The sequence below is a fragment of the Kogia breviceps genome, chromosome X (assembly GCF_026419965.1).
Source record: "Kogia breviceps isolate mKogBre1 chromosome X, mKogBre1 haplotype 1, whole genome shotgun sequence".
In the NCBI taxonomy this organism is placed as follows: Eukaryota; Metazoa; Chordata; class Mammalia; order Artiodactyla; family Physeteridae; genus Kogia; species Kogia breviceps.
This window is the reverse complement of record NC_081330.1, coordinates 52,962,061-52,982,053: the sequence shown is the minus strand read 5'-3', so window position 1 is coordinate 52,982,053 and position 19,993 is coordinate 52,962,061. Positions and strand designations below refer to the sequence as shown.

General features: G+C 36.1%; 1 protein-coding gene across 6 annotated transcripts in view; it reads left to right on the top strand.

The window, feature by feature from the left end:
• PCDH11X (protocadherin 11 X-linked) overlaps positions 1–19,993 on the top strand; it is a 779,467-nt gene that overhangs the window by 74,427 nt on the left and 685,047 nt on the right. For all 6 annotated transcript variants that reach the window (XM_059049893.2, XM_067023489.1, XM_067023490.1 and 3 more), the window contains exon 3: positions 15,315–17,816. In XM_059049893.2, coding sequence (XP_058905876.1) covers positions 15,315–17,816 — 2,502 coding nt within the window. The remainder of the gene's footprint in view (positions 1–15,314; positions 17,817–19,993) is intronic.

Here is a 19,993-nt window from a genome sequence, read left to right as displayed (position 1 = left end):
TACTTTATTTATTTATTTATTTATTTATTTATTGTGGGTTTTTTTTTTTTTTTCATCTTTATTGGAGTATAATTGCTTTACAATGGTGTGTTAGTTTCTGCTTTACAACAAAGTGAATCAGTTATACATATATATATATGTTCCCATATCTCTACCCTCTTGCATCTCTCTCCCTCCCACCCTCCCTATCCCACCCCTCTAGGTGGTCACAAGCCACCTAGCTGATCTCTCTGTGCCATGTGGCTGCTTCCCACTAGCTATCCACTCTATGTTTGGTGGTGTATATATGTCCATGCCACTCTCTCACTTTGTCACAGCTTACCCTTCCCCCTCCCCATATCCTCAAGTCCATGCTCTAGTAGGTCTGTGTCTTTATTCCTGTCCTAACCCTAGGCTCTTCATGACATTTTTTTTCTTAGATTCCATATATTTGTGTTAGCATATGGTATTTGTTTTTCTCCTTCTGACTTACTTCACTCTGTATGACAGACTCCAGGTCCATCCACCTCACTACAAATAACTCAATTTTGTTTCCTTTTATGGCTGAGTAATATTCCATTGTATATATGTGCCACATCTTCTTTATCCATTCATCTGTTGATGAACACTTATGTTGCTTCCATGTCCTGGCTATTGTAAATACAGCTGCAATGAACATTGTGGTACATGACTCTTTTTGAATTATGGTTTTCTCAGGGTATATGCCCGGTAGTGGGATTGCTGGGTCATATGGTCATTCTATTTGTAGTTTTTTAAGGAACCTCCATACTGTTCTCCATAGTGGCTGTATCAACTTACATTCCTACCAACAGTGCAAGAGTGTTCCCTTTTCTCCACACCCTGTCCAGTATTTATTGTTTCTAGATTTTTTGATGATTGCCATTCTGACTGGTGTGAGATGATATCTAATTGTACTTTTGATTTGCATTTCTGTAAAGATGTTGTACTTTAGTAAATAAAGAAGCTTGTCCTTGCTGTCTGGATGCTCTCAGACTGCATCTTTTCTTTCATGTTGCTCAGTGAAGTATACAACAAATTCACTCTACTAGCAGAAGAGAATTCTGTTATCAGTGTAACTGCCAGTTCAGGAATCAAATGTCATTTGTTCAATTGCTGATGTCACTTTAAATTTAAAGTGGTTTATTATTTGTTTAATGACATAACTACACAATTATTTTTAAAGGTACATTTTTACAGTAATGATAGCCTCCAAGGCAGAAACACTTTTCCGTGTTAATAAAAGTTTTTGTTTACCTATTCACAAGCCATTAGGGAGGTTTCATGGGATAATGACGGGCTAGTCTATCACCTGCACCATGTAACTCTGTATCCTTCCTGATTTCTGCTTGATACTGGGGGTGGTTTCCATTGCCTCCCAAAGTCACAGGCAAAGAATCTGCGTCTGTGAGAATCTGGCCTGATTCAATCACTGTGGAGCAGAGTGGAGGCTGGTTTGGAGTGGTTAACAGATACAAGTGTCAGTTTCTTAGTTCTCATTTAAGGACTAGGGGAATTTTTTTTTTTTAATGTATTATCAAGTCTGTGATGTACTTTCTCTGGCTCTGTTTGTACATTGAAATTGTTTAACAATGCTTTCTATGTTCATATACTTTTTATCTTTTTCCATGGAGTATCCAGGCAAAGAATAAAATATATTTATTTTAAAGGTGAAAAAAAATCTCCTTTGTTCCAGCCCATAACATTATGATTTTAAGTTAACACTTTAAAACATTTCAATCTGAATGCTTATTCCAAATAATATAATCAAGTAGTTTGATTATTCTCCTAGTTGGAGGACACAGAATAGTGACAACGATGCATGGCCATAAAAAAGGAAATAGATTTATCATACATCACCAAAAAAATCCTGAAGTAAGAGAGGAATACACTTTAAGACAGAAGTTAGTATCAAGACACTATCATTTTCAGTGACCTTCCCGAGTACGTACTCTTTTTTCAAAAAGGAAAAACAAACAAGCTGTTCCTAATGTTGAAATCTGATGAAACAGACAAAAAATAGTCAATGGAAGGAATTACTTTTCTTGGGACTAACATTTAAAAAAAAAAAAGAACCATATGCTACAATATCATTGTTCTATTAAATAGTCTGCTAAATATCAAATAGATAAAATAAATGTGATATCTTAAACCTTGTGCATGGCTTTGCCAAGATTAATACCACTGCTGTTAATATTTTAATGTAAATTCTTTTCTTCCAAAGAGAGTTGATACTTTCTTAAACACATGACTTTCCTTCCTGTAATATAACTTTAAAGTAGGTAGGGACTTGGTGACTTCAAGGTTATTGTCAAATATGTGACTAATGGCTCAGGTCATTTTACATGTAATCCATTTTTTATTGTATTTCCCTTGACAGTGCTACAAATGAATGCTGAAAGAAATGTTCTTGAAATAGTGCATAGAATCTAAATGACATCACAATGTTGAATATTTCAGAAAGAGTTACTATCCTCTTCAGTAGTTCTAGGCAGCCTATAGCAAACCAATGAACTTTTAATGGAATTAAAGTAAATTTATTATAGTACCAATTACATTTGTATTAAGAATATTAAATTTGTTACCCTATTTTTTTCCCAAAATAGCCATATCTCTGCGGTTTTATCCATTTGAAACTATGCAAATGGATAAAACACTGACATTTCTCTGGCCCAAAGATGTATCAGTAACAGTAAGAAAAAAAAAGAATTTTTTTTTTTTTTTAAAGTCAGGTTGGTTCTTGATAAATCAAGCAGTGGTAAAGCTCAGAAATAAATTTTTAGTCTTTCCCCCAGCATTCCTCGATCTACAGAGTAAACAGCTTTTATGTAAGCAGTTTTAGAATCCAATCTCTTTGGAACTATTTTTAGTACTTACTGGCACTGTATGCATTTTCTGGGCAACTGTACTAGATTTATAGCTCTGGAACTGCTGTGTTATTTATTACCTTCCAATAGGCAATGAAGTGGTGTCTTGCACATGCATATGTCAAAAATGCTGAAGTTTAGTACAACCGTTCAGGTAATTCTTTCACAGAACAAAGGCAAAAAAATAGCTTTTAGTTCGGCAAGGAATATTCTTTATTCATTTTTTTCAGAAGCAAAAATACTTCTTTTGGGAATTTCATATCCAACACCAACTTCCTTTTCCTTAATTTTACAAAACCCTACAAAGAATTAAAGTCTTAGATGAGCTTAATAACATCTTACTCATTTCAGCGGGTTTTGTCCTAGATTTGCAAGCTCATCTTATTTTTGAATTTTGGAAGAAATGCCACTCACAAATGAAATTAAGTCTTTTGAATTACATGAGGTTATTGGAAAGTCCAAAATTTTTTCTTAACCTGAACTGAAATTGGCAATTTTGTATACGTGAGATCAAACTAGTTTAAGACACCAAGATCCAAAATCAACATATAATGTGTTGCATTCAATTCATATAGTATGTTGTTTTCTTTTCTGAGTTTTTTGTTGTCTCTCTCTCTTTTTTTTTTTTTCTTTTTTTTTTTTGCGGTACGCGGGCCTCTCACTGTTGTGGCCTCTCCTATTGCGGAGCACAGGCTCTGGATGCGCAAGCTCAGCGGCCATGGCTCACGGGCCTAGCCGCTCAGCGGCATGTTGCCTCTTCCCAGACTGGGGCACGAACCCATGTCCCCTGCATCGGCAGGTGGACTCTCAACCACTGCACCACCAGGGAAGCCCTGTTGTCTCTTTTTTTTGTTTGTACATATGGGTGTTTGACAGATGTAGGATTTTGTATTTTGTACGTACACAGGCCACTTACCAAACTAAGAACTTGTCATTATGTCTTCCAAAAATAAAGGTTTACAACTAGGTTATAAATTTTTACCAGAGATTGACACAGTAGCTTATTATATCCCTAACAGAAAAAAATAGTTGTTTTATAAAATAATTCTGAAATTGTTTTCTGGACAATTTAATTAAAGCAAAAGAAAAAAAGCAACCTGAGTCAACAATTACAGTATATTCCTATTCAAGCACAGACTGAGAATTAAAAACAAGAACAACCAAACTTTGCTCTTTCTCATTTTTAAATTTTAAAATAGGAATTATCTTTTTAATTCATGAATTTATTCATCTAACAAACGCTTATTTAATGTGTTCGTATATGCTGGGTGCTATGTCCTTAGAGATTATACATATAAACGAAGCTTGATGCCATTTTATCCTACACTCACATTCACTAATGTAATAGAGGCTTAAGTAAATTACTGAGAGAGACACACAGATGAGTGTAGTTCTCTCACCAAAGGATGACCATTTGGGAGAGATAGCAAAGGATTTTCTCAAGATTTTTTCCCTATAAACAAGGGGGAAATAATTCTAAGTAAGTTTGGAATTCAGGATACTACAATTATCCCAAAGCTCTAACTTTTTTTGTATATAGGACATATCTACGGTAAAGTTAACAAGATGATGAATTAAGAAGACATATACCTTTATTTCACCTTTTCATCTTTCCCATTGTTTTCATGTCATGGTTTAACATATGGCAAAGAGCTTGAGGTTTTTTCAGGGTTCATATGGATTTGAATGTCAGTTGAGCTAACTAACATGGGATGGAACTAATGTTGGATCCATGTGTTAGTCATTCTTTATTCCTGAAGGAGACAAGACAGAGGAACAGCCTTGGAATAGTCATTCATTAAAGATAGCAAACTCATGTTGGTACCACACTTTAGCATCAGACTCAGGTATCTGTCTAAAACATTGTTGAAAAGTATTTATGTCTTATATGTAGGCAACTCCTTTTCAAATTACTGAGATAATATGAAATTTATTTATTTATTTATTTTAAATATTTTTATTGGAGTATAATTGCTTTACAATGGTGTGTTAATTTCTGCCTTATAACAAAGTGAATCAGTTATACATATACATATATCCCCATATCTCTTCCCTCTTGCGTCTCCCTCCCTCCCACCCTCCCTATCCCACCCTTCTAACTGGTCACAAAGCACCTAGCTGATCTCCCTACACTATGTGAGTGATTCCCAATAGCTATCTATTTTATCTTTAGTAGTGTAGATATTTCCATATATACACTATCACTCACTCACTTTGTCCCAGCTTACCCTTCCCCATCCCCATGTCCTCAAGTCCATTCTCTAGTACATCTGAGTTCTTATTCCCATCTTACCCCTAGGTTTTCCATGACCTTCTTTTTTTCATTAGATTCCACATATATGTGTTAGCATACGGTATTTCTTTTTCTCTTTCTGACTTACTTCACTCTGTATGACAGACTCTAGGTCCATCCACCTCACTACAAGTAACTCAATTTCATTTCTTAATATGGCTGAGTAATATTCCATTATATATATGTGCCACATCTTCTTTATCCATTCATCTGTTGATGGACACTTAGGTTGTTTCCATGTCCTGGCTCTTTTAAATAGAGCTGTAATGAACATTGTGGTACATGACTCTTTATGAATTATGGTTTTCTCAGGGTAAATGCCCAGTAGTGCATTACTGGGTTGTATGGTAGTTCTATTTTTAGTTTTTTAAGGAACCTCCATACTGTTCTTCACAGTGGCTCTATCAATTTACATTCCCACAGACAGCGCAAGAGGGTTCCCTTTTCTCCACACCCTCTCCAGCATTTACTGTTTGTAGATTTTTTGATGATGGCCATTCTGACCGCTGTGAGATGATATCGCATTGTACTTTTGATTTTCATTTCTCTAATGATTAATGATGTTGAGCATTCTTTCATGTGTTTGTTGGCAATCTATATATCTTCTTTGGAGAAATGTCTATTTAGCTCTTCTGCCCATTTTTGGATTTGTTTGTTTGTTTTTTTGATATTGAGCTGCATGAGCTGCTTATAAATTTTGGAGATTAATCCTTTATCAGTTGCTTCATTTGTAAATATTTTCTCTCATTCTGAGGGCTGTCTTTTCATCTTGTTTGTGGTTTCCTTTGCTGTGTAAAAGCTCTTAAGTTTCATTAGGTCACATTTCTTTATTTTTGATTTTATTTCCATTTCTCTAGGAGGTGGGTCAAAAGGATATTGCTGTCATTTATGTTATAGAGTGTCCTGCCTGTTTTCCTCTAAAAGTTTGATACTGTCAGGCCTTACATTTAGGTCTTTAATCCATTTTGAGTTTATTTTTGTGTGTGGTGTTAGGCAGTGTTCTAAATTCATTCTTTTGCATGTAGATTCCCAGTTTTCCCAGGACCACTAATCGAAGAGGCTCTCTTTTCTCCACTGTATATTCTTGCTTCCTTTATCAAAGACAAGGTGACCATATGTGTGTGGGTTTATCTCTGGGCTTTCTATCCTGTCCCAATGATCTATATTTCTATTTTTGTGCCAGTACCATACTGTCTTGATTACTGCAGCTTTGCAGTATAGACTGAAGTCCTGGTACCAAATTCCTCCAGCTCCATTTTTCTTTCTCAAAATTACTTTGGCTATTCAGGGTCTTTTGTGTTTCCATACAAATTATGATTTTTTTTTGTTCTAGTTTTGTGAAAAATGCCAGTGGTAGTTTGATAGGGATTGCATTGAATCTGTAGATTGCTTTGGGTAGTAGAGTCATTTTCACAATGTTGATTCTTCCAATCCAAGAACATGGTATATCTCTCCATCTATCTGTATCATCTTTAATTTCTTTCATCAGTGTCTTATAATTTTCTGCATACAGGTCTTTTGTCTCCTTAGGTAGGTTTATTCCTAGATATTTTATTATTTTTATGGCAATGGGAGTGTTTTCTTCATTTTACTTCCAGGTTTTTCATCATTAGTGTATAGGAATGCAAGAGATTTCTGTGCGTTAATTTTATAGGCTGCTATTTTACCAAATTCATTGATTAGCTCTAGTAGTTTTCTGGTAGCATATTTAGAATTCTTTATGTACAGTATCATGTCATCTGCAAACAGTGACAGTTTTATTTCTTCATTTCCGATTTGGATTCCTTTTATTTCTTTATCTCTCTGATTGCTGTGACTAAAACTTCCAAAACTATGTTGAATAATAGTGGTGAGAGTGGACATCTTTGTCTTGTTCCTGATCTTAGTGGAAATGGTTTCAGTTTTTTATCATTGAGGATGATTTTTGCTGTCAGGTTGTCATATATGGCCTTTATTATTTTAGGTATGTTCTGTCTATGCCTACTTTCTGGAGGGTTTTTATAATAAATGAGCGTTGATTTTTGTCAAAAGCTTTCTCTGCATCTATTGAGATGATCATATGATTTTTCTCCTTCAATTTGCTAATATGGTGTATCACATTGATTGATTTGCGTATATTGAAGAATCCTTGCATTCCTGGGATAATCCCCACTTAATCATCATGTATCATCCTTTTAATGTGCTGTTGGATTCTGTGTGCTAGTATTTTGTTGAGGATTTTTGCATCTATGTTCATCAGTGATATTGGCCTGTAGATTTCTTTCTTTGTGACATCTTTGTCTGGTTTTGGTATCAGGGTGATGGTGGCCTCATAGAATGAGTTTGGGAGTTTTCCTCCCTCTGCTATCTTTTGGAAGAGTTTGAGAAGGATAGGTGTTAGCTCTTCTCTATATGTTTGCTAGAATTTGCCTGTGAAACCATCTTGTCTGGGGCTTCTGTTTGTTGGAAGATTTTTAATCACAGTTTCAATTTCAGTGCTTCTGATAGGTCTCTTCATATTTTCTATTTCTTCCTGGATCAATCTCGGCAGGTTGTGCATTTCTAACATTCTGTCCATTTCTTCCAGGTTGTCCACTTTTTTAGCATATAGTTGCTTGTAGTAATCACTCATGATCCTTTGTATGTCTGCAGTGTCAGTTGTTAGTTCCCCATTTTCATTTCTAATTCTATTGATTTGAGTCTTCTCCCTTTTTATCTTGATGAGTCTGGCTAATGGTTTTTCAATGTTGTTCATCTTCTCAAAGAACCAACCTTTAGTTTTATTGATCTTTGCTATCGTTTCCTTCATTTCTTTTTCATTCATTTCTGATCTGATCTTTATGATTTCTTTCCTTCTGCTAACTTTGGTTTTTTTTTTTTTTTTTCTTTCTCTAATTATTTTAGGTGTAAGTTTAGGTTGTTTATTTGAGTTGTTTCTTGTTTCTTAAGGTAGGATTGTATTGCTATAAGCTTCCCTCATAGAACTGCTTTTGCTGCATCCCATAGGTTTTGGGTTGTCGTGTTTTCATTGTCATTTGTTTCTAGGTATTTTTTGACTTCTTCTTTGATTTCTTCAGTGATCACTTCGTTATTAAGTAGTGTATTGTTTAGCCTCCATGTGTTTGTATTTTATACAGATCTTTTCTTGTAATTGATATCTAATCTCATAGCGTTGTGGTCAGAAAAGATACTTGATACAATTTCAATTTTCTTAAATTTACCAAGGCTTGATTTGTGACCAAAGATATGATCTATCCTGGAGAATGTTCCATGAGCACTTGAGAAGAATGTGTACTCTGTTTTTTTGGATGGAATGTCCTATAAATTTCAATTAAGTCCATCATGTTTAATGTATCATTTAAAACTTGTGTTTTTTTACTTATTTTCCTTTTGGATGATCTGTCCTTTGGTGAAAGAGGGGTGTTAAAGTCCCCTAATATGATTGTGTTACTGTCGATTTCCCCTTTTATGGCTGTTAGTATTTACCTTTTGTGTTGAGGTGCTCCTATGTTGGGTGCACAAATATTTACAATTGTTACATCTTCTTCTTGGATTGATCCCTTGGTCATTATGTAGTGTCCTTCTTTGTCTCTTGTAATAGTGCTTGTTTTAAAGTCTATTTTGTCTGATATGAGAATTGCTACTCCAGCTTTATTTGATTTCCAATTGCATGGAATGTCTTTTTCCATTCCCTCACTTTCAGTCTGTATGTGTCCCTACGTCTGAAGTGGGTTTCTTGTAGACAGCATATATACAGGTATTGTTTTTTTGTCCATTCAACCAATCTATGTCTTTTGGTTGGAGCATTTAATCCATTTACATTTAAGGTAATTATTGATATGTATGTTCCTATTCCCATTTTCTGAATTGTTTTGGGTTTGTTATTGTAGGTCTTTTCCTTGTCTTGTGTTTCCTGCCTAGAGAAGTTCCTTTAGCTTTGCGTTAAATCTGGTTTGTTTGTGCTGATTTCTCTTAGCTTTTGCTTGTCTGTAAAGGTTTTAATTTATCTGTCAAATCTGAATGAGATCCTTGCTGGATAGAGTTATCTTTGTTGTGTTTTGTTCCCTTTCATCACTTTAAATATGTCCTGCCACTCCCTTCTGGCTTGCAGAGTTTCTGCTGAAGATCATCTGTTAACTTTATGGGGATTCCCTTGCACGTTATTTGTTGTTTTTCCCTTGCTGCTTTTAATATGTTTTCTTTGTATTTAATTTTTGATAGTTTGATTAATATGTGTCTTGGTGTGTTTCTCCTTGGATTTATCCTGTATGGAACTCTCTGTGCTTCCTGAACTTGATTAACTATTTCCTTTCCCATATTAAGGAAGTTTTCAACTGTAATCTCTTCAAATATTTTCTCAGTCCCTTTCTTTTTCTCTTCTACTTCTGGGACCCCTATAATTCAAGTGTTGGTGCATTTAATATTGTCCCAGAGGTCTCTGAGACTGTCCTCAATTCTTTTTGTTATTTTTTCTTTATTCTGCTCTGCAGTAGTTATTTCCACTCTTTTATCTTCCAGGTCATTTATCCATTCTTCTGCCTCAGTTATTCTGCTATTGATTCCTTCTAGAGAATTTTAAATTTCATTTATTGTGTTGTTCATAATTGTTTGTTTGCTCTTTAGTTTTTCTAGGTCCCTGTCAAACGTTTCTTCTACTTTCTCCATTCTCTTTCCAAGATTTTGGATGGACTTTGCTATCATTATTCTGAATTCTTTTTCAGGTAGACTGCCTATTTCCTCTTCATTTGTTAGGTCTGGTGGCTTTTTACCTTGCTCCTTCATCTGCTGTGTGTTTCTTTGTCTTCTCATTTTGCTTAATTTACTGTGTTTGGTGTCTCCTTTTTGCAGACTTCACGTTTGTAGTTCCCTTTGTTTTTGGTTTCTGCCTCCAGTGGCTAAGGTTGGTTCAGTGGGATGCATAGGCTTCCTGGTGGAGGGGACTACTTCCCGTGATCTTGTGGAGGAGGCTGGATCTTGTCTTTCTGGTGGGCAGGTCCATGCCTGGTGGTGTGTTTTAGGGTGTCTGTGATCTTATTATGATTTTAGGCAGCCTCTCTGCTACTGGGTGGTTTTGTGCTCCTGTCTTGTTAATTGTTTGGCATAGGGTGTCTAGCACTGTAGCTTGCTGGTGATCGAGTGGAGCTGTGTCTTGGCATTGAGATGGAGATCTCTGGGAGGTTTTCACTGTTTGCTATTACATGGAGCTGGGAGGCCTCTGGTGGACCAATTTCTTGAACTTGGCTCTCACACTTCAGAGGCACAGTCCTGACACCTGGCTGGAGCACCAAGAGCCTGCCATCCACACAGCTCAGAATAAAAGGGAGAAAAAAGAAAGAAAGAAAGCAAAAGATAAAATTAAATTAAATTTAAAAGTTATTTTAAAAAAATTAAAAATAATTGTTAAAAAATTTAAAGTGATTAAGAAAAAAGAAAGAAAGAAGAGAACAGCCAAACCAAAAAACAAATCCACTAATGATAACATGCACTGAAAACTATACTAAAAACAAAAACAAAAATAAAAACTTTCAGACAGAACCCTAGGACAAATGGTAAAAACAAAGGTATACGGACAAAATCACACAGAAGCATACGTGTACACACTCACAAAAAGCGGAAAAGGGGAAAAAAAAAATATATATATATATATAGTTGTTCCCAAATTCCACCTCCTCAATTTGGGATGATTTGTTGTCTATTCAGGTATTCCATGGATGCAGAGTACATCAAGTTGATTGTGGAGATTTAATCAGCTGCTCCTGAGGCTGCTAAGAGAGATTTCCCTTTCTCTTCTTTGTCTGCATAGCTCCCGGGGCTCAGCTTTGGGTTTGGCTCTGCCTCTGCGTGTAGGTTGCCTGAGGGTAACTGTATTTCTCTGACAGGACGGGGTTAAAGGAGCAGCTGATTCCGTGGCTCAGGCTCACTCAGGCCGGGGGGCAGGGAGGGGCACGGAGTGCGGGGTGAGCCTGCAGCGGCAGAGCCTGGCATGATGTTGCGCCAGCCTGAGGCATGTCGTGTGTTCTCCTGGGGAAGGTGTCACTGGATCATGGGACCCTGTCAGTGGCAGGCTGCACAGGCTCTTGGGGGTGGAGGTGTGGTTAGTGACCTGTGCTTGCACACAGGCTTCTTGGTGGCTGCAGCAGCAGCCTTAGGACTCATGCCCGTCTCTGGAGTCCAAGCTGATAGCTGCGGCTCGCGCCCGTCTCGAGCTCCTTTGAGCAGTGCTCTTAATCCCCTCTCCTCGTGCACCAGGAAATAAAGAGGCAAGAAAAAGTCTCTTGCCTCTTCAGCAGTTCCAGACCTTTTTCAAGACTACCTCCCATGTAGCTGTGGTGCACTAACCCCCTTCAGGCTGTGTTCACGGCACCAACCCCAGTCCTCTCCCTGTGATCCGACCAAAGCTGGATCCTCAGCTCCCAGCCCCCACCCATCCCGGCAGGTGAGGAGACAAGTCTCTTGGGCTGGTGAGTGCTGTTCGGCACCGATCCTCTGTGCGGGAATCTCTCAGCTTTGCCCTCCACACCTCTGTTGCTGTGCTCTCCTCCTGGCTCTGAAGCTTCCCCCCTCCACCCGCAGTCTCTGTCCGCGAAGGTGCTTCTAGTGTGTGGAAACCTTTCCTCCTTCACAGCTCCCTCCCACTGGTGCAGGTCCCATCCCTATTCTTTTGTCTCAGTTTTTTCTTTTTTCTTTTGCCCTACCCAGGTACGTGGGGAGTTTCTTGCCTTTTGGGAGGTCTGAGGTCTTCTGCCAGTGTTCAGTAGGTGTTCTATATGAGTTGTTCCACATGTAGATTATTTCTGATATATTTGTGGGGGGGAAGGTGATCTCCTCGTCTTACTTTTCCACCATCTTCATGCCCACTCTGAAATTTAAATATGTAAAGTAGTAAGTCATTTGTAGAGTTCTAAATATCTGAGCGGGGGTGGTATGCACAACATCACTTGACCTGAACATAGATTTTTATTAAAGAAAAATGTAACATCTTAGAACAGTCCAGTGCAATAGAACTTTCTGTAGTAATGGACAAGTTCTATATCTGTGCTGTCCAATGCAGTAGCCACTACTCAGATGTATCTATAAGAACTGAAATATGGCTAGTGAGACTGATGTACTGATTTTTTTTATTTTATCTAATTATAATTAATTAAAATGTAAATGTAAATACTTGTGACTAATTGCTGTCATATTGGACACAGCAGTCATAGCAGACAGAAGAGCAATATGGACATTGTCCATTATCTGGCATGTATATCTCATTATCATTTTGAAAATTTGAAAAATCTATCTTTTAATGTTACTGTCTCATCACATAAAAAAAATTAAGGACAGCAAACATGCTGTTCTTGGGTTTTTCAACTGACATAACCCTGCATTCATTTGCTTGGGAAAGCAAAGGTCAATGCAAAGTTCAGGCAAACACATATTAATAAACTCGAAATATACAAACACAAAACACATAAACATAAATGAATAAAATTAAAAATTAAAACTAACGTATTCTTTTCCCTAGATGTATTATAGTCATAAATTGGATAATTGAGTCTGAAACTCAAGAACTTAAGATATTTACTTGTTGTTTTTTGGCTATATTATATATGCTAGTTCCCCCTTATATAACCTCTAATAATTCTTTATAATCTACTTTTATAGTCCTTATTAAAAATGTAATTATTTTCAATTAACATAAATCTATTAGTATCAACATCCAGTAGATACTTAGATTGCTATTGATTTTTCCTCATCTTAGCTAAAATTTAATTTCCATTACATTAGCAAAATATTTTTATTTACCACCATATCCCCAGTGCCTAGAAGAACACTGTGACCATATTAGCCACTGAATATTGGCATGCCAAGAATTAACAAAATTGTATTAAATGCCATGGATTTCTGTGAAGTTCAATTCAGAAGCTATTTTTTCTACCCATAGATGAGACATTCCAGATTTGAACCTTCCTAAAAGCCTTTTGAAATATCATTACAAAAATAAAATTATCATTAATCACTAAGTTTACTAAATCAAATTATAATAGTAAATATTGTATGTATATTTAATATAATTGTGGTAAAATTCTTTTTTTTCTTAAAATAGATTTGCTAATTTTTCACACTTGTAGATAGATATTACATGAAAAATATTTTCCTTGGCAAAGAAAAGGCAAATTGTTTATTGGTTTATACAAGTAAAATATTAATAGAATGCTCATTTTATTTTATGAATTAAAACCAAGATTAATACACATTGGTTACCTCGTAGGAACTTTTTTAAATTACATTGAAGCAAACTGATGATTTTCATTAATATTTCTGAAATGCCATCTTAAATTTCATAATAAACATTTAATTCTCCCATCAAGACATATTATGGTCTGGATTTGAATAAAAGAGTAAGTGAATATAAACACACAAAAAAATCCAAAAAATGCCGAAATGTCTTCAAGCAATTCATGAGGAAATATGTAGTTGTACTTAAGTATTATACTAAATTTTATGTAAGCAATTATAATGCTTTGATAAGTTATAAAAGATAATATGACCATATAATCTCACCATATATTCTAGTGGTCCCTGAAAACCTGATATCGTTCATTGGTTTCTAACATTTAGGATCTTATTTTAGACACTGGTATGACAGAACAATGAGAAAAAACCCTCAGATGCTATCCTGTTCTTTCAGGACAGAGCACATAGAGGAGATCTCAATAACTGATCTTCAGCACATGTCAGCAACTTTTATGTTAAAAACTATATTGGAGAATTAAAATTGTAGTGTATGGTTATATGTGTGTGTGTGTGTGTGTGTGTGTGTGTGTGTGTGTGCACGTGTACATGTGTACGTAAGGGTTCATAAATCACCCATGTACTAAGAATCTTAAAATCTTCTGATCTTCACAGTCTCCAGTACATTTCTATCTTATTAATTTCTATCAAAGTGCTACAGGTAACACTGGCTAGAACTGCCCCTGAGAGCTAGTCAATGCTATTCCTCAATTAGCTATCAAGATCATTGTCTATGTGTGTAGGGCTCATCTTATTGTAGTTCAGAGAAGGGACTTTAAATTTTTTTTTCTATTGATAAATTGGACTTTATCAAAATTATTTGACTATTTTAAAGAATTGAGAGTATGAGACCATCTGTGCCCTGATAAACAATAGCACTTAAGAGAGCCCAAGCACTTTAAGAATTTTACAGTTTTCTATTAATTGAATCAGTTCCTTGAGGGTTTTGAGGGAAGCCAGAACCGGAGGAAACTGATTTTAAACATTCTCATAATCTGACTTTATAGGCATAAAGAAAATATAGGTACTGTTCTTATAGCTATATTTTCCAATTTGACATTTTCGCATGTTAGTTTCAGTCCATTGTGCATGCTCATTAAAAAAAATTAGAAGTTAAATAACATTGTTCTGTTAATCTCCAAGAAAATCTTTCTTTCTTTTTTTTTTTTTTTGGCAAGGCCTCACAGCTTGCAGGATCTTAGTTCTCCGACCAGGGATTGAACCTGGGCCCTGTCAGTGAAATCATCGAGTCCTAACCACTGGACTGCGAGGGAATTCCCCAAAATTTCATCTTTAACACCTGTTTCCATAGGGGAAAAAAAAGAAAGTCTGTGTATTTTACACAATGTTTTATTCTTATCAGAGTTTGCATATTTTCTCCCTCTGCCAAAGTTATTAGCTGTATTTATTAGATGTGATATATGCACTTTTGTCTTGGATGAATATTTTATACTTGATTGTTACTTCTGGTGGTGAAAATGTGTCCTAGACAACTGAAATCTACAGTGAGATATTTTAATTCATTTGGAGTAACCATTGTTAATTCACTTATAAGTTCATTCACCGTGTGAAACTTAGCGATAATTCTTTTTAAAATTCTACATACTTCTTCCTTTTGAAATCTTTAATAGTTCATATAAATGTTACATTTATCACCATAAAATGCTATGACCTGAAAAGCACTTAGAATATCTTCTAGCACAACTCTAATTTCACAAATGTGTAGAGATGTTAAGCATCTTGTTTGTGGTGACAATATTAGTTACAAACGAAGTTGGGACTTAGAACTCAAGTCTCTGGCACTTATTTCTGAGTTGAGTCTATGTCCTATGACTTCAAGGAATTGAAAACTGGTCTCATTAAATAATATAAGCTAAAATGTTTCCTTCTATGCTTTCCAGGGTCAAAGTATTTTTGGGCTTGATGTTATTGAAACACCAGAAGGAGAGAAGATGCCACAACTGATAGTTCAAAAAGAGTTAGATAGGGAAGAAAAAGATACATATGTAATGAAAGTAAAGGTTGAAGATGGTGGCTTTCCTCAAAGATCCAGTACTGCCATTTTGCAAGTGAGTGTTGCTGATACAAACGATAACCGCCCAGTCTTCAAGGAGAATGAGATTGAAGTCAGTATACCGGAAAATGCTCCTGTAGGTACTTCAGTGACACAACTTCATGCCACAGATGCCGACATAGGTGAAAATGCCAGGATTCACTTCCATTTCAGCAATCTAGTCTCTAACATGGCCAAGAGACTATTTCATCTCAACTCCACCACTGGACTTATCACAATCAAAGAACCACTGGATAGAGAGGAATCACCAAACCACAGGTTACTGGTTTTGGCAAGTGATGGTGGATTGATACCAGCAAGAGCAATGGTGCTAGTAAATGTTACAGATGTCAATGATAATGTCCCATCAATTGACATAAGATATATCATCAATCCAATCAATGGCACTGTGGTTCTTTCAGAAAATGCTCCACTCAACACCAAAATTGCTCTCATAACTGTGACAGATAAGGATGCTGACCATAATGGTAGGGTGACGTGCTTTACAGATCATGAAGTCCCTTTCAGGTTGAGGCCAGTATTCAGTAATCAGTTCCTCCTAGAGACTGCTGCATATCTTGACTATGAGTCCACAAGAGAATATGCCATTAAATTACTGGCTGCAGATGCTGGCAAACCTCCTTTGAATCAATCATCCATGCTCCTCATCAAAGTAAAAGATGAAAATGACAACACTCCAGTTTTCACTCAGCCTTTCATAAGTCTTTCTGTTCCTGAGAATAACTCTCCTGGCACCCAGTTGACAAAAATAAGTGCAACAGATGCAGACACAGGGCATAATGCTGAGATAAACTACCTGCTTGGCATTGATGCCCCATCCGAATTCAACCTGGATCGTCGTACAGGCATTCTGACTGCAGTGAAGAAACTGGATAGAGAAAAGCAGGAAAAATATTCATTCACAGTTCTGGCAAAAGATAATGGGATGCCACCTTTAATAACCAATGCCACAGTCTTAGTGACTGTTCTTGATCAGAATGACAACAGTCCAATTTTCACTCACAATGAGTACAACTTCTATGTCCCAGAAAACCTTCCAAGACATGGCACAGTAGGACTAATCACTGTAACTGATCCTGATTATGGAGAAAATTCTGCAGTCACTCTCTCCATTTTGGATGCAAATGATGACTTCACCATTGATCCACAGACTGGTGTCATCCAACCGAATATTTCCTTTGATAGAGAAAAAAAAGAATCTTATACTTTCTATGTAAAGGCTGAGGATGGTGGTAGGGTATCACGTTCTTCAACTGCCAAAGTCACCATAAATGTGGTTGATGTCAATGACAACAAACCAGTTTTTGTAGTCCCTTCTTCAAACTATTCCTTTGAATTGGTTCTGCCATCCACTAATCCAGGCACAGTGGTCTTCACGGTAGTTGCTATTGACAATGACACTGGCATGAATGCAGAGCTTCATTACAGCATTGTAGGAGGAAACACAAAAGGTCTGTTTATGATTGACCAAACAACAGGCAACATTACACTGAAGGAGAAATGTGTCCTTGCAGACCTTGGTTTACACAAACTGGTAGTCAAAGCTAAGGACTTAGGACAACCTGATTCTCTCTTCAATGTTGTAAATGTTAATCTATTTGTGAATGAGTCAGTGACCAATGCTACACTGATTTATGAATTGGTGCGCAAAAACATTGAAACACCAGTGACCCAAAATATTGAGACAGCTGATACATCCTCACCATCCAGTGACTATGTCAAGATTGTGGTTGCCATTGTTGCAGGCACCATAACTGTCATCCTTGTTATTTTCATCACTGCTGTAGTAAGATGCCGCCAATCACCACACCTTAAGGCTGCTCAGAAAAACAAGCAGAATTCCGAATGGGTTACTCCAAACCCAGAAAACAGGCAGATGATAATGATGAAGAAGAAGAAGAAGAAGAAGAAGAAGAAGAAGCATACCCCCAAGAACTTGCTGCTTAACTTTGTTACTATTGAAGAAACTAAGGAAGATGATGCTGACAATGATGGAAACAGTGTCACACTAGACCTTCCCATTGAACTGGAAGAGCAAACCGTGGGCAAGTACAACTGGGGCACTACACCTACTACTTTCAAGCCTGACAGCCCTGATTTGGCCCGGCACTACAAATCTGCCTCTCCACAGCCTGCCTTCCAGATCCAGCCAGAAACTCCCCTGAATTCGAAGCACCACATCATCCAGGAACTGCCTCTTGATAACACCTTCGTGGGCTGTGATTCCATCTCCAAGTGTTCCTCCAGCAGTTCTGATCCCTACAGCGTTTCTGAGTGCAGCTATCCAGTGACAACTTTCAAGACCCCTGTGTCTGTACACACCAGACCGGTAGGTAATCCAAGTTTCTAAGTAACCTTTCTAACTTTATTTTTTTTTTAATTATTTTCAGTTGAAGTAGGACTTTACAGAATCTACTGACTCAACATGGGATCAAAATGATCATATTCTGCAGAAGTATCTGAATAGATATATGGATTCATTTTAAGTTTGGTAGAAAATCAGAACAAAATGACTCCTGATTGGAGGAAAATTGGGTGAGGAATGATGATTATAATAGGGACAGTGTTGTCTGTAGATGGCAGTATGACACTTCTTGCTAGAGAATATACTGGAAAAACTCCAAAATAAAAGGTCACGACACTGTCTTCAGTACAATTGTGTGCATAGGATCAAAACAGTCATGGCTAGATACATCACAGTAAAGCCTTTTGGAATCTGATAAGCAGGCCTTAATACTTAATGGTATTGAGACTTCCAGCTTCACTTGGGAAAATCTATGCCTACCCAAGATAATCAAATAGCATCAAGATATCCTCCCTACCCACCATTCCCCCAAACCCCCACAATGAAAAGAGAGTGTCATTTTCAGATTAGGAACTCACCATTATTCTGGTTCATAAATCTGTATTAACACAATGTAGCAAGAATGGGATTAGGAAAATGAAGTCACACTAACTCACTCTCACCTTCAAGCCAGAGAATGAAATATATATGAGATCTCTACTTTAGACATCCATTTGAGTATTTGCATATTCATGCAAGGTATTAAGAAACCTTCAGGGGACATTCTTAAGAGATAATGACTTTTGGAAAATGAAATATGATTGCTTTCTCTAATGGGCCTGAAGGAAACTATGCACATATTAAGACCCAAGATATCTGTATACAATAATTTAAAACCCAATAAATTTATGAAAACAAGAGTATATGCAGTCTTTTTTATCTGTATTCCATGGAGAAATGATTAAAAATGTATCTAGAAATTCATAACTAAATTAAATGATTTAAGTATTTTTATTTCCTTAATAAAGTCAAGAGATAGAATTTATCTACATTTTTTCTCTGGAAGTCATGCAGCATGTTGATTTTATTATTTTGTCTGTGTTACTCTTAAGAAGGTCTTCATATCAGTTTAAGTGAATAAAGCTTTTGAAAACCTATTTAGGCTTAATTAAATAGTAGTAATGTGAAGGTCAGAATAGGTTTCCTCTCACCAAAGTTAGAGATATTAAAGAAGTCTATCAGGATTCAAAATAACACTGAAAATAATTTACCATAATTTAAGAAATACTTTTAAGAATCAAGGTCACTCATGGATTTGCATAGTTAAATTATACAATAATGTTAACCTTTTTCTCTTAATCACACAGTGAAAGTAAGATACTAATTCAGTTGTGGGTGCATTTTTGTTACAATAGGTTCATAATTATGCTATCGCAAATGGTAAAATAGAACCCTACTCTCTTTGTGGAGAGTTTCTGTTATGCCTTGAATTAGGGCAGTGGTTATTTCTACAGTTCACATGAGCCCCATGGTTTCTGACCAAGGTGGATATTAAATGGGTGGCAAACATAACAGGTACCTAATATCTCATCATGGTATGTTTTTGTTTTTATTTAACTATTAAAAAGGGTGCTCTCATTTTCTAATTCTCATTGCTATCATTCGGTTTTTTTGGAAACATTTCTCAACAGAAAAGTATTCTTTATGAATAGCACTTTATGTGTGTTGTATATCCTAATAGCACTTTTCCCAGGGCTAAATTTGTGACTCATTTAAAAATCTATACAAAGGGTGGGGTTTGTGAATCACTTTTGCAGAGCATCATTTTTAATAGATTGGTTTGTGAAGTTAGTTAGAAGAGCAAATTCTGGTTTCAACTGTTTTTGAAAGCATGGAGATATTTTAAGAGCTAGACTTATTTTACATGAGGACATGAACATACAGTAAGTAAGGCATAGATGAAGGAAAAAATTGAAGTGTTTTCCAAATATCTTCCTCTTTTATTGTTTTTTTATTTTGATATTTTGTAATCCCTAGAAAGTCAATAAAATTAATAACTTTTTCATTCGGGTATTTTATTTTATTTATCTAAGAAATCTTTTCCTAAACACAGAAAATAATTTCATAAGATAGGCAAAATAAGGAAAGTAAATGCTAATGAGAATAAATTCTTGGTTATCATTCAGTTTTTATTAGCTAAAAGGAGTATCTTAGAATCAATG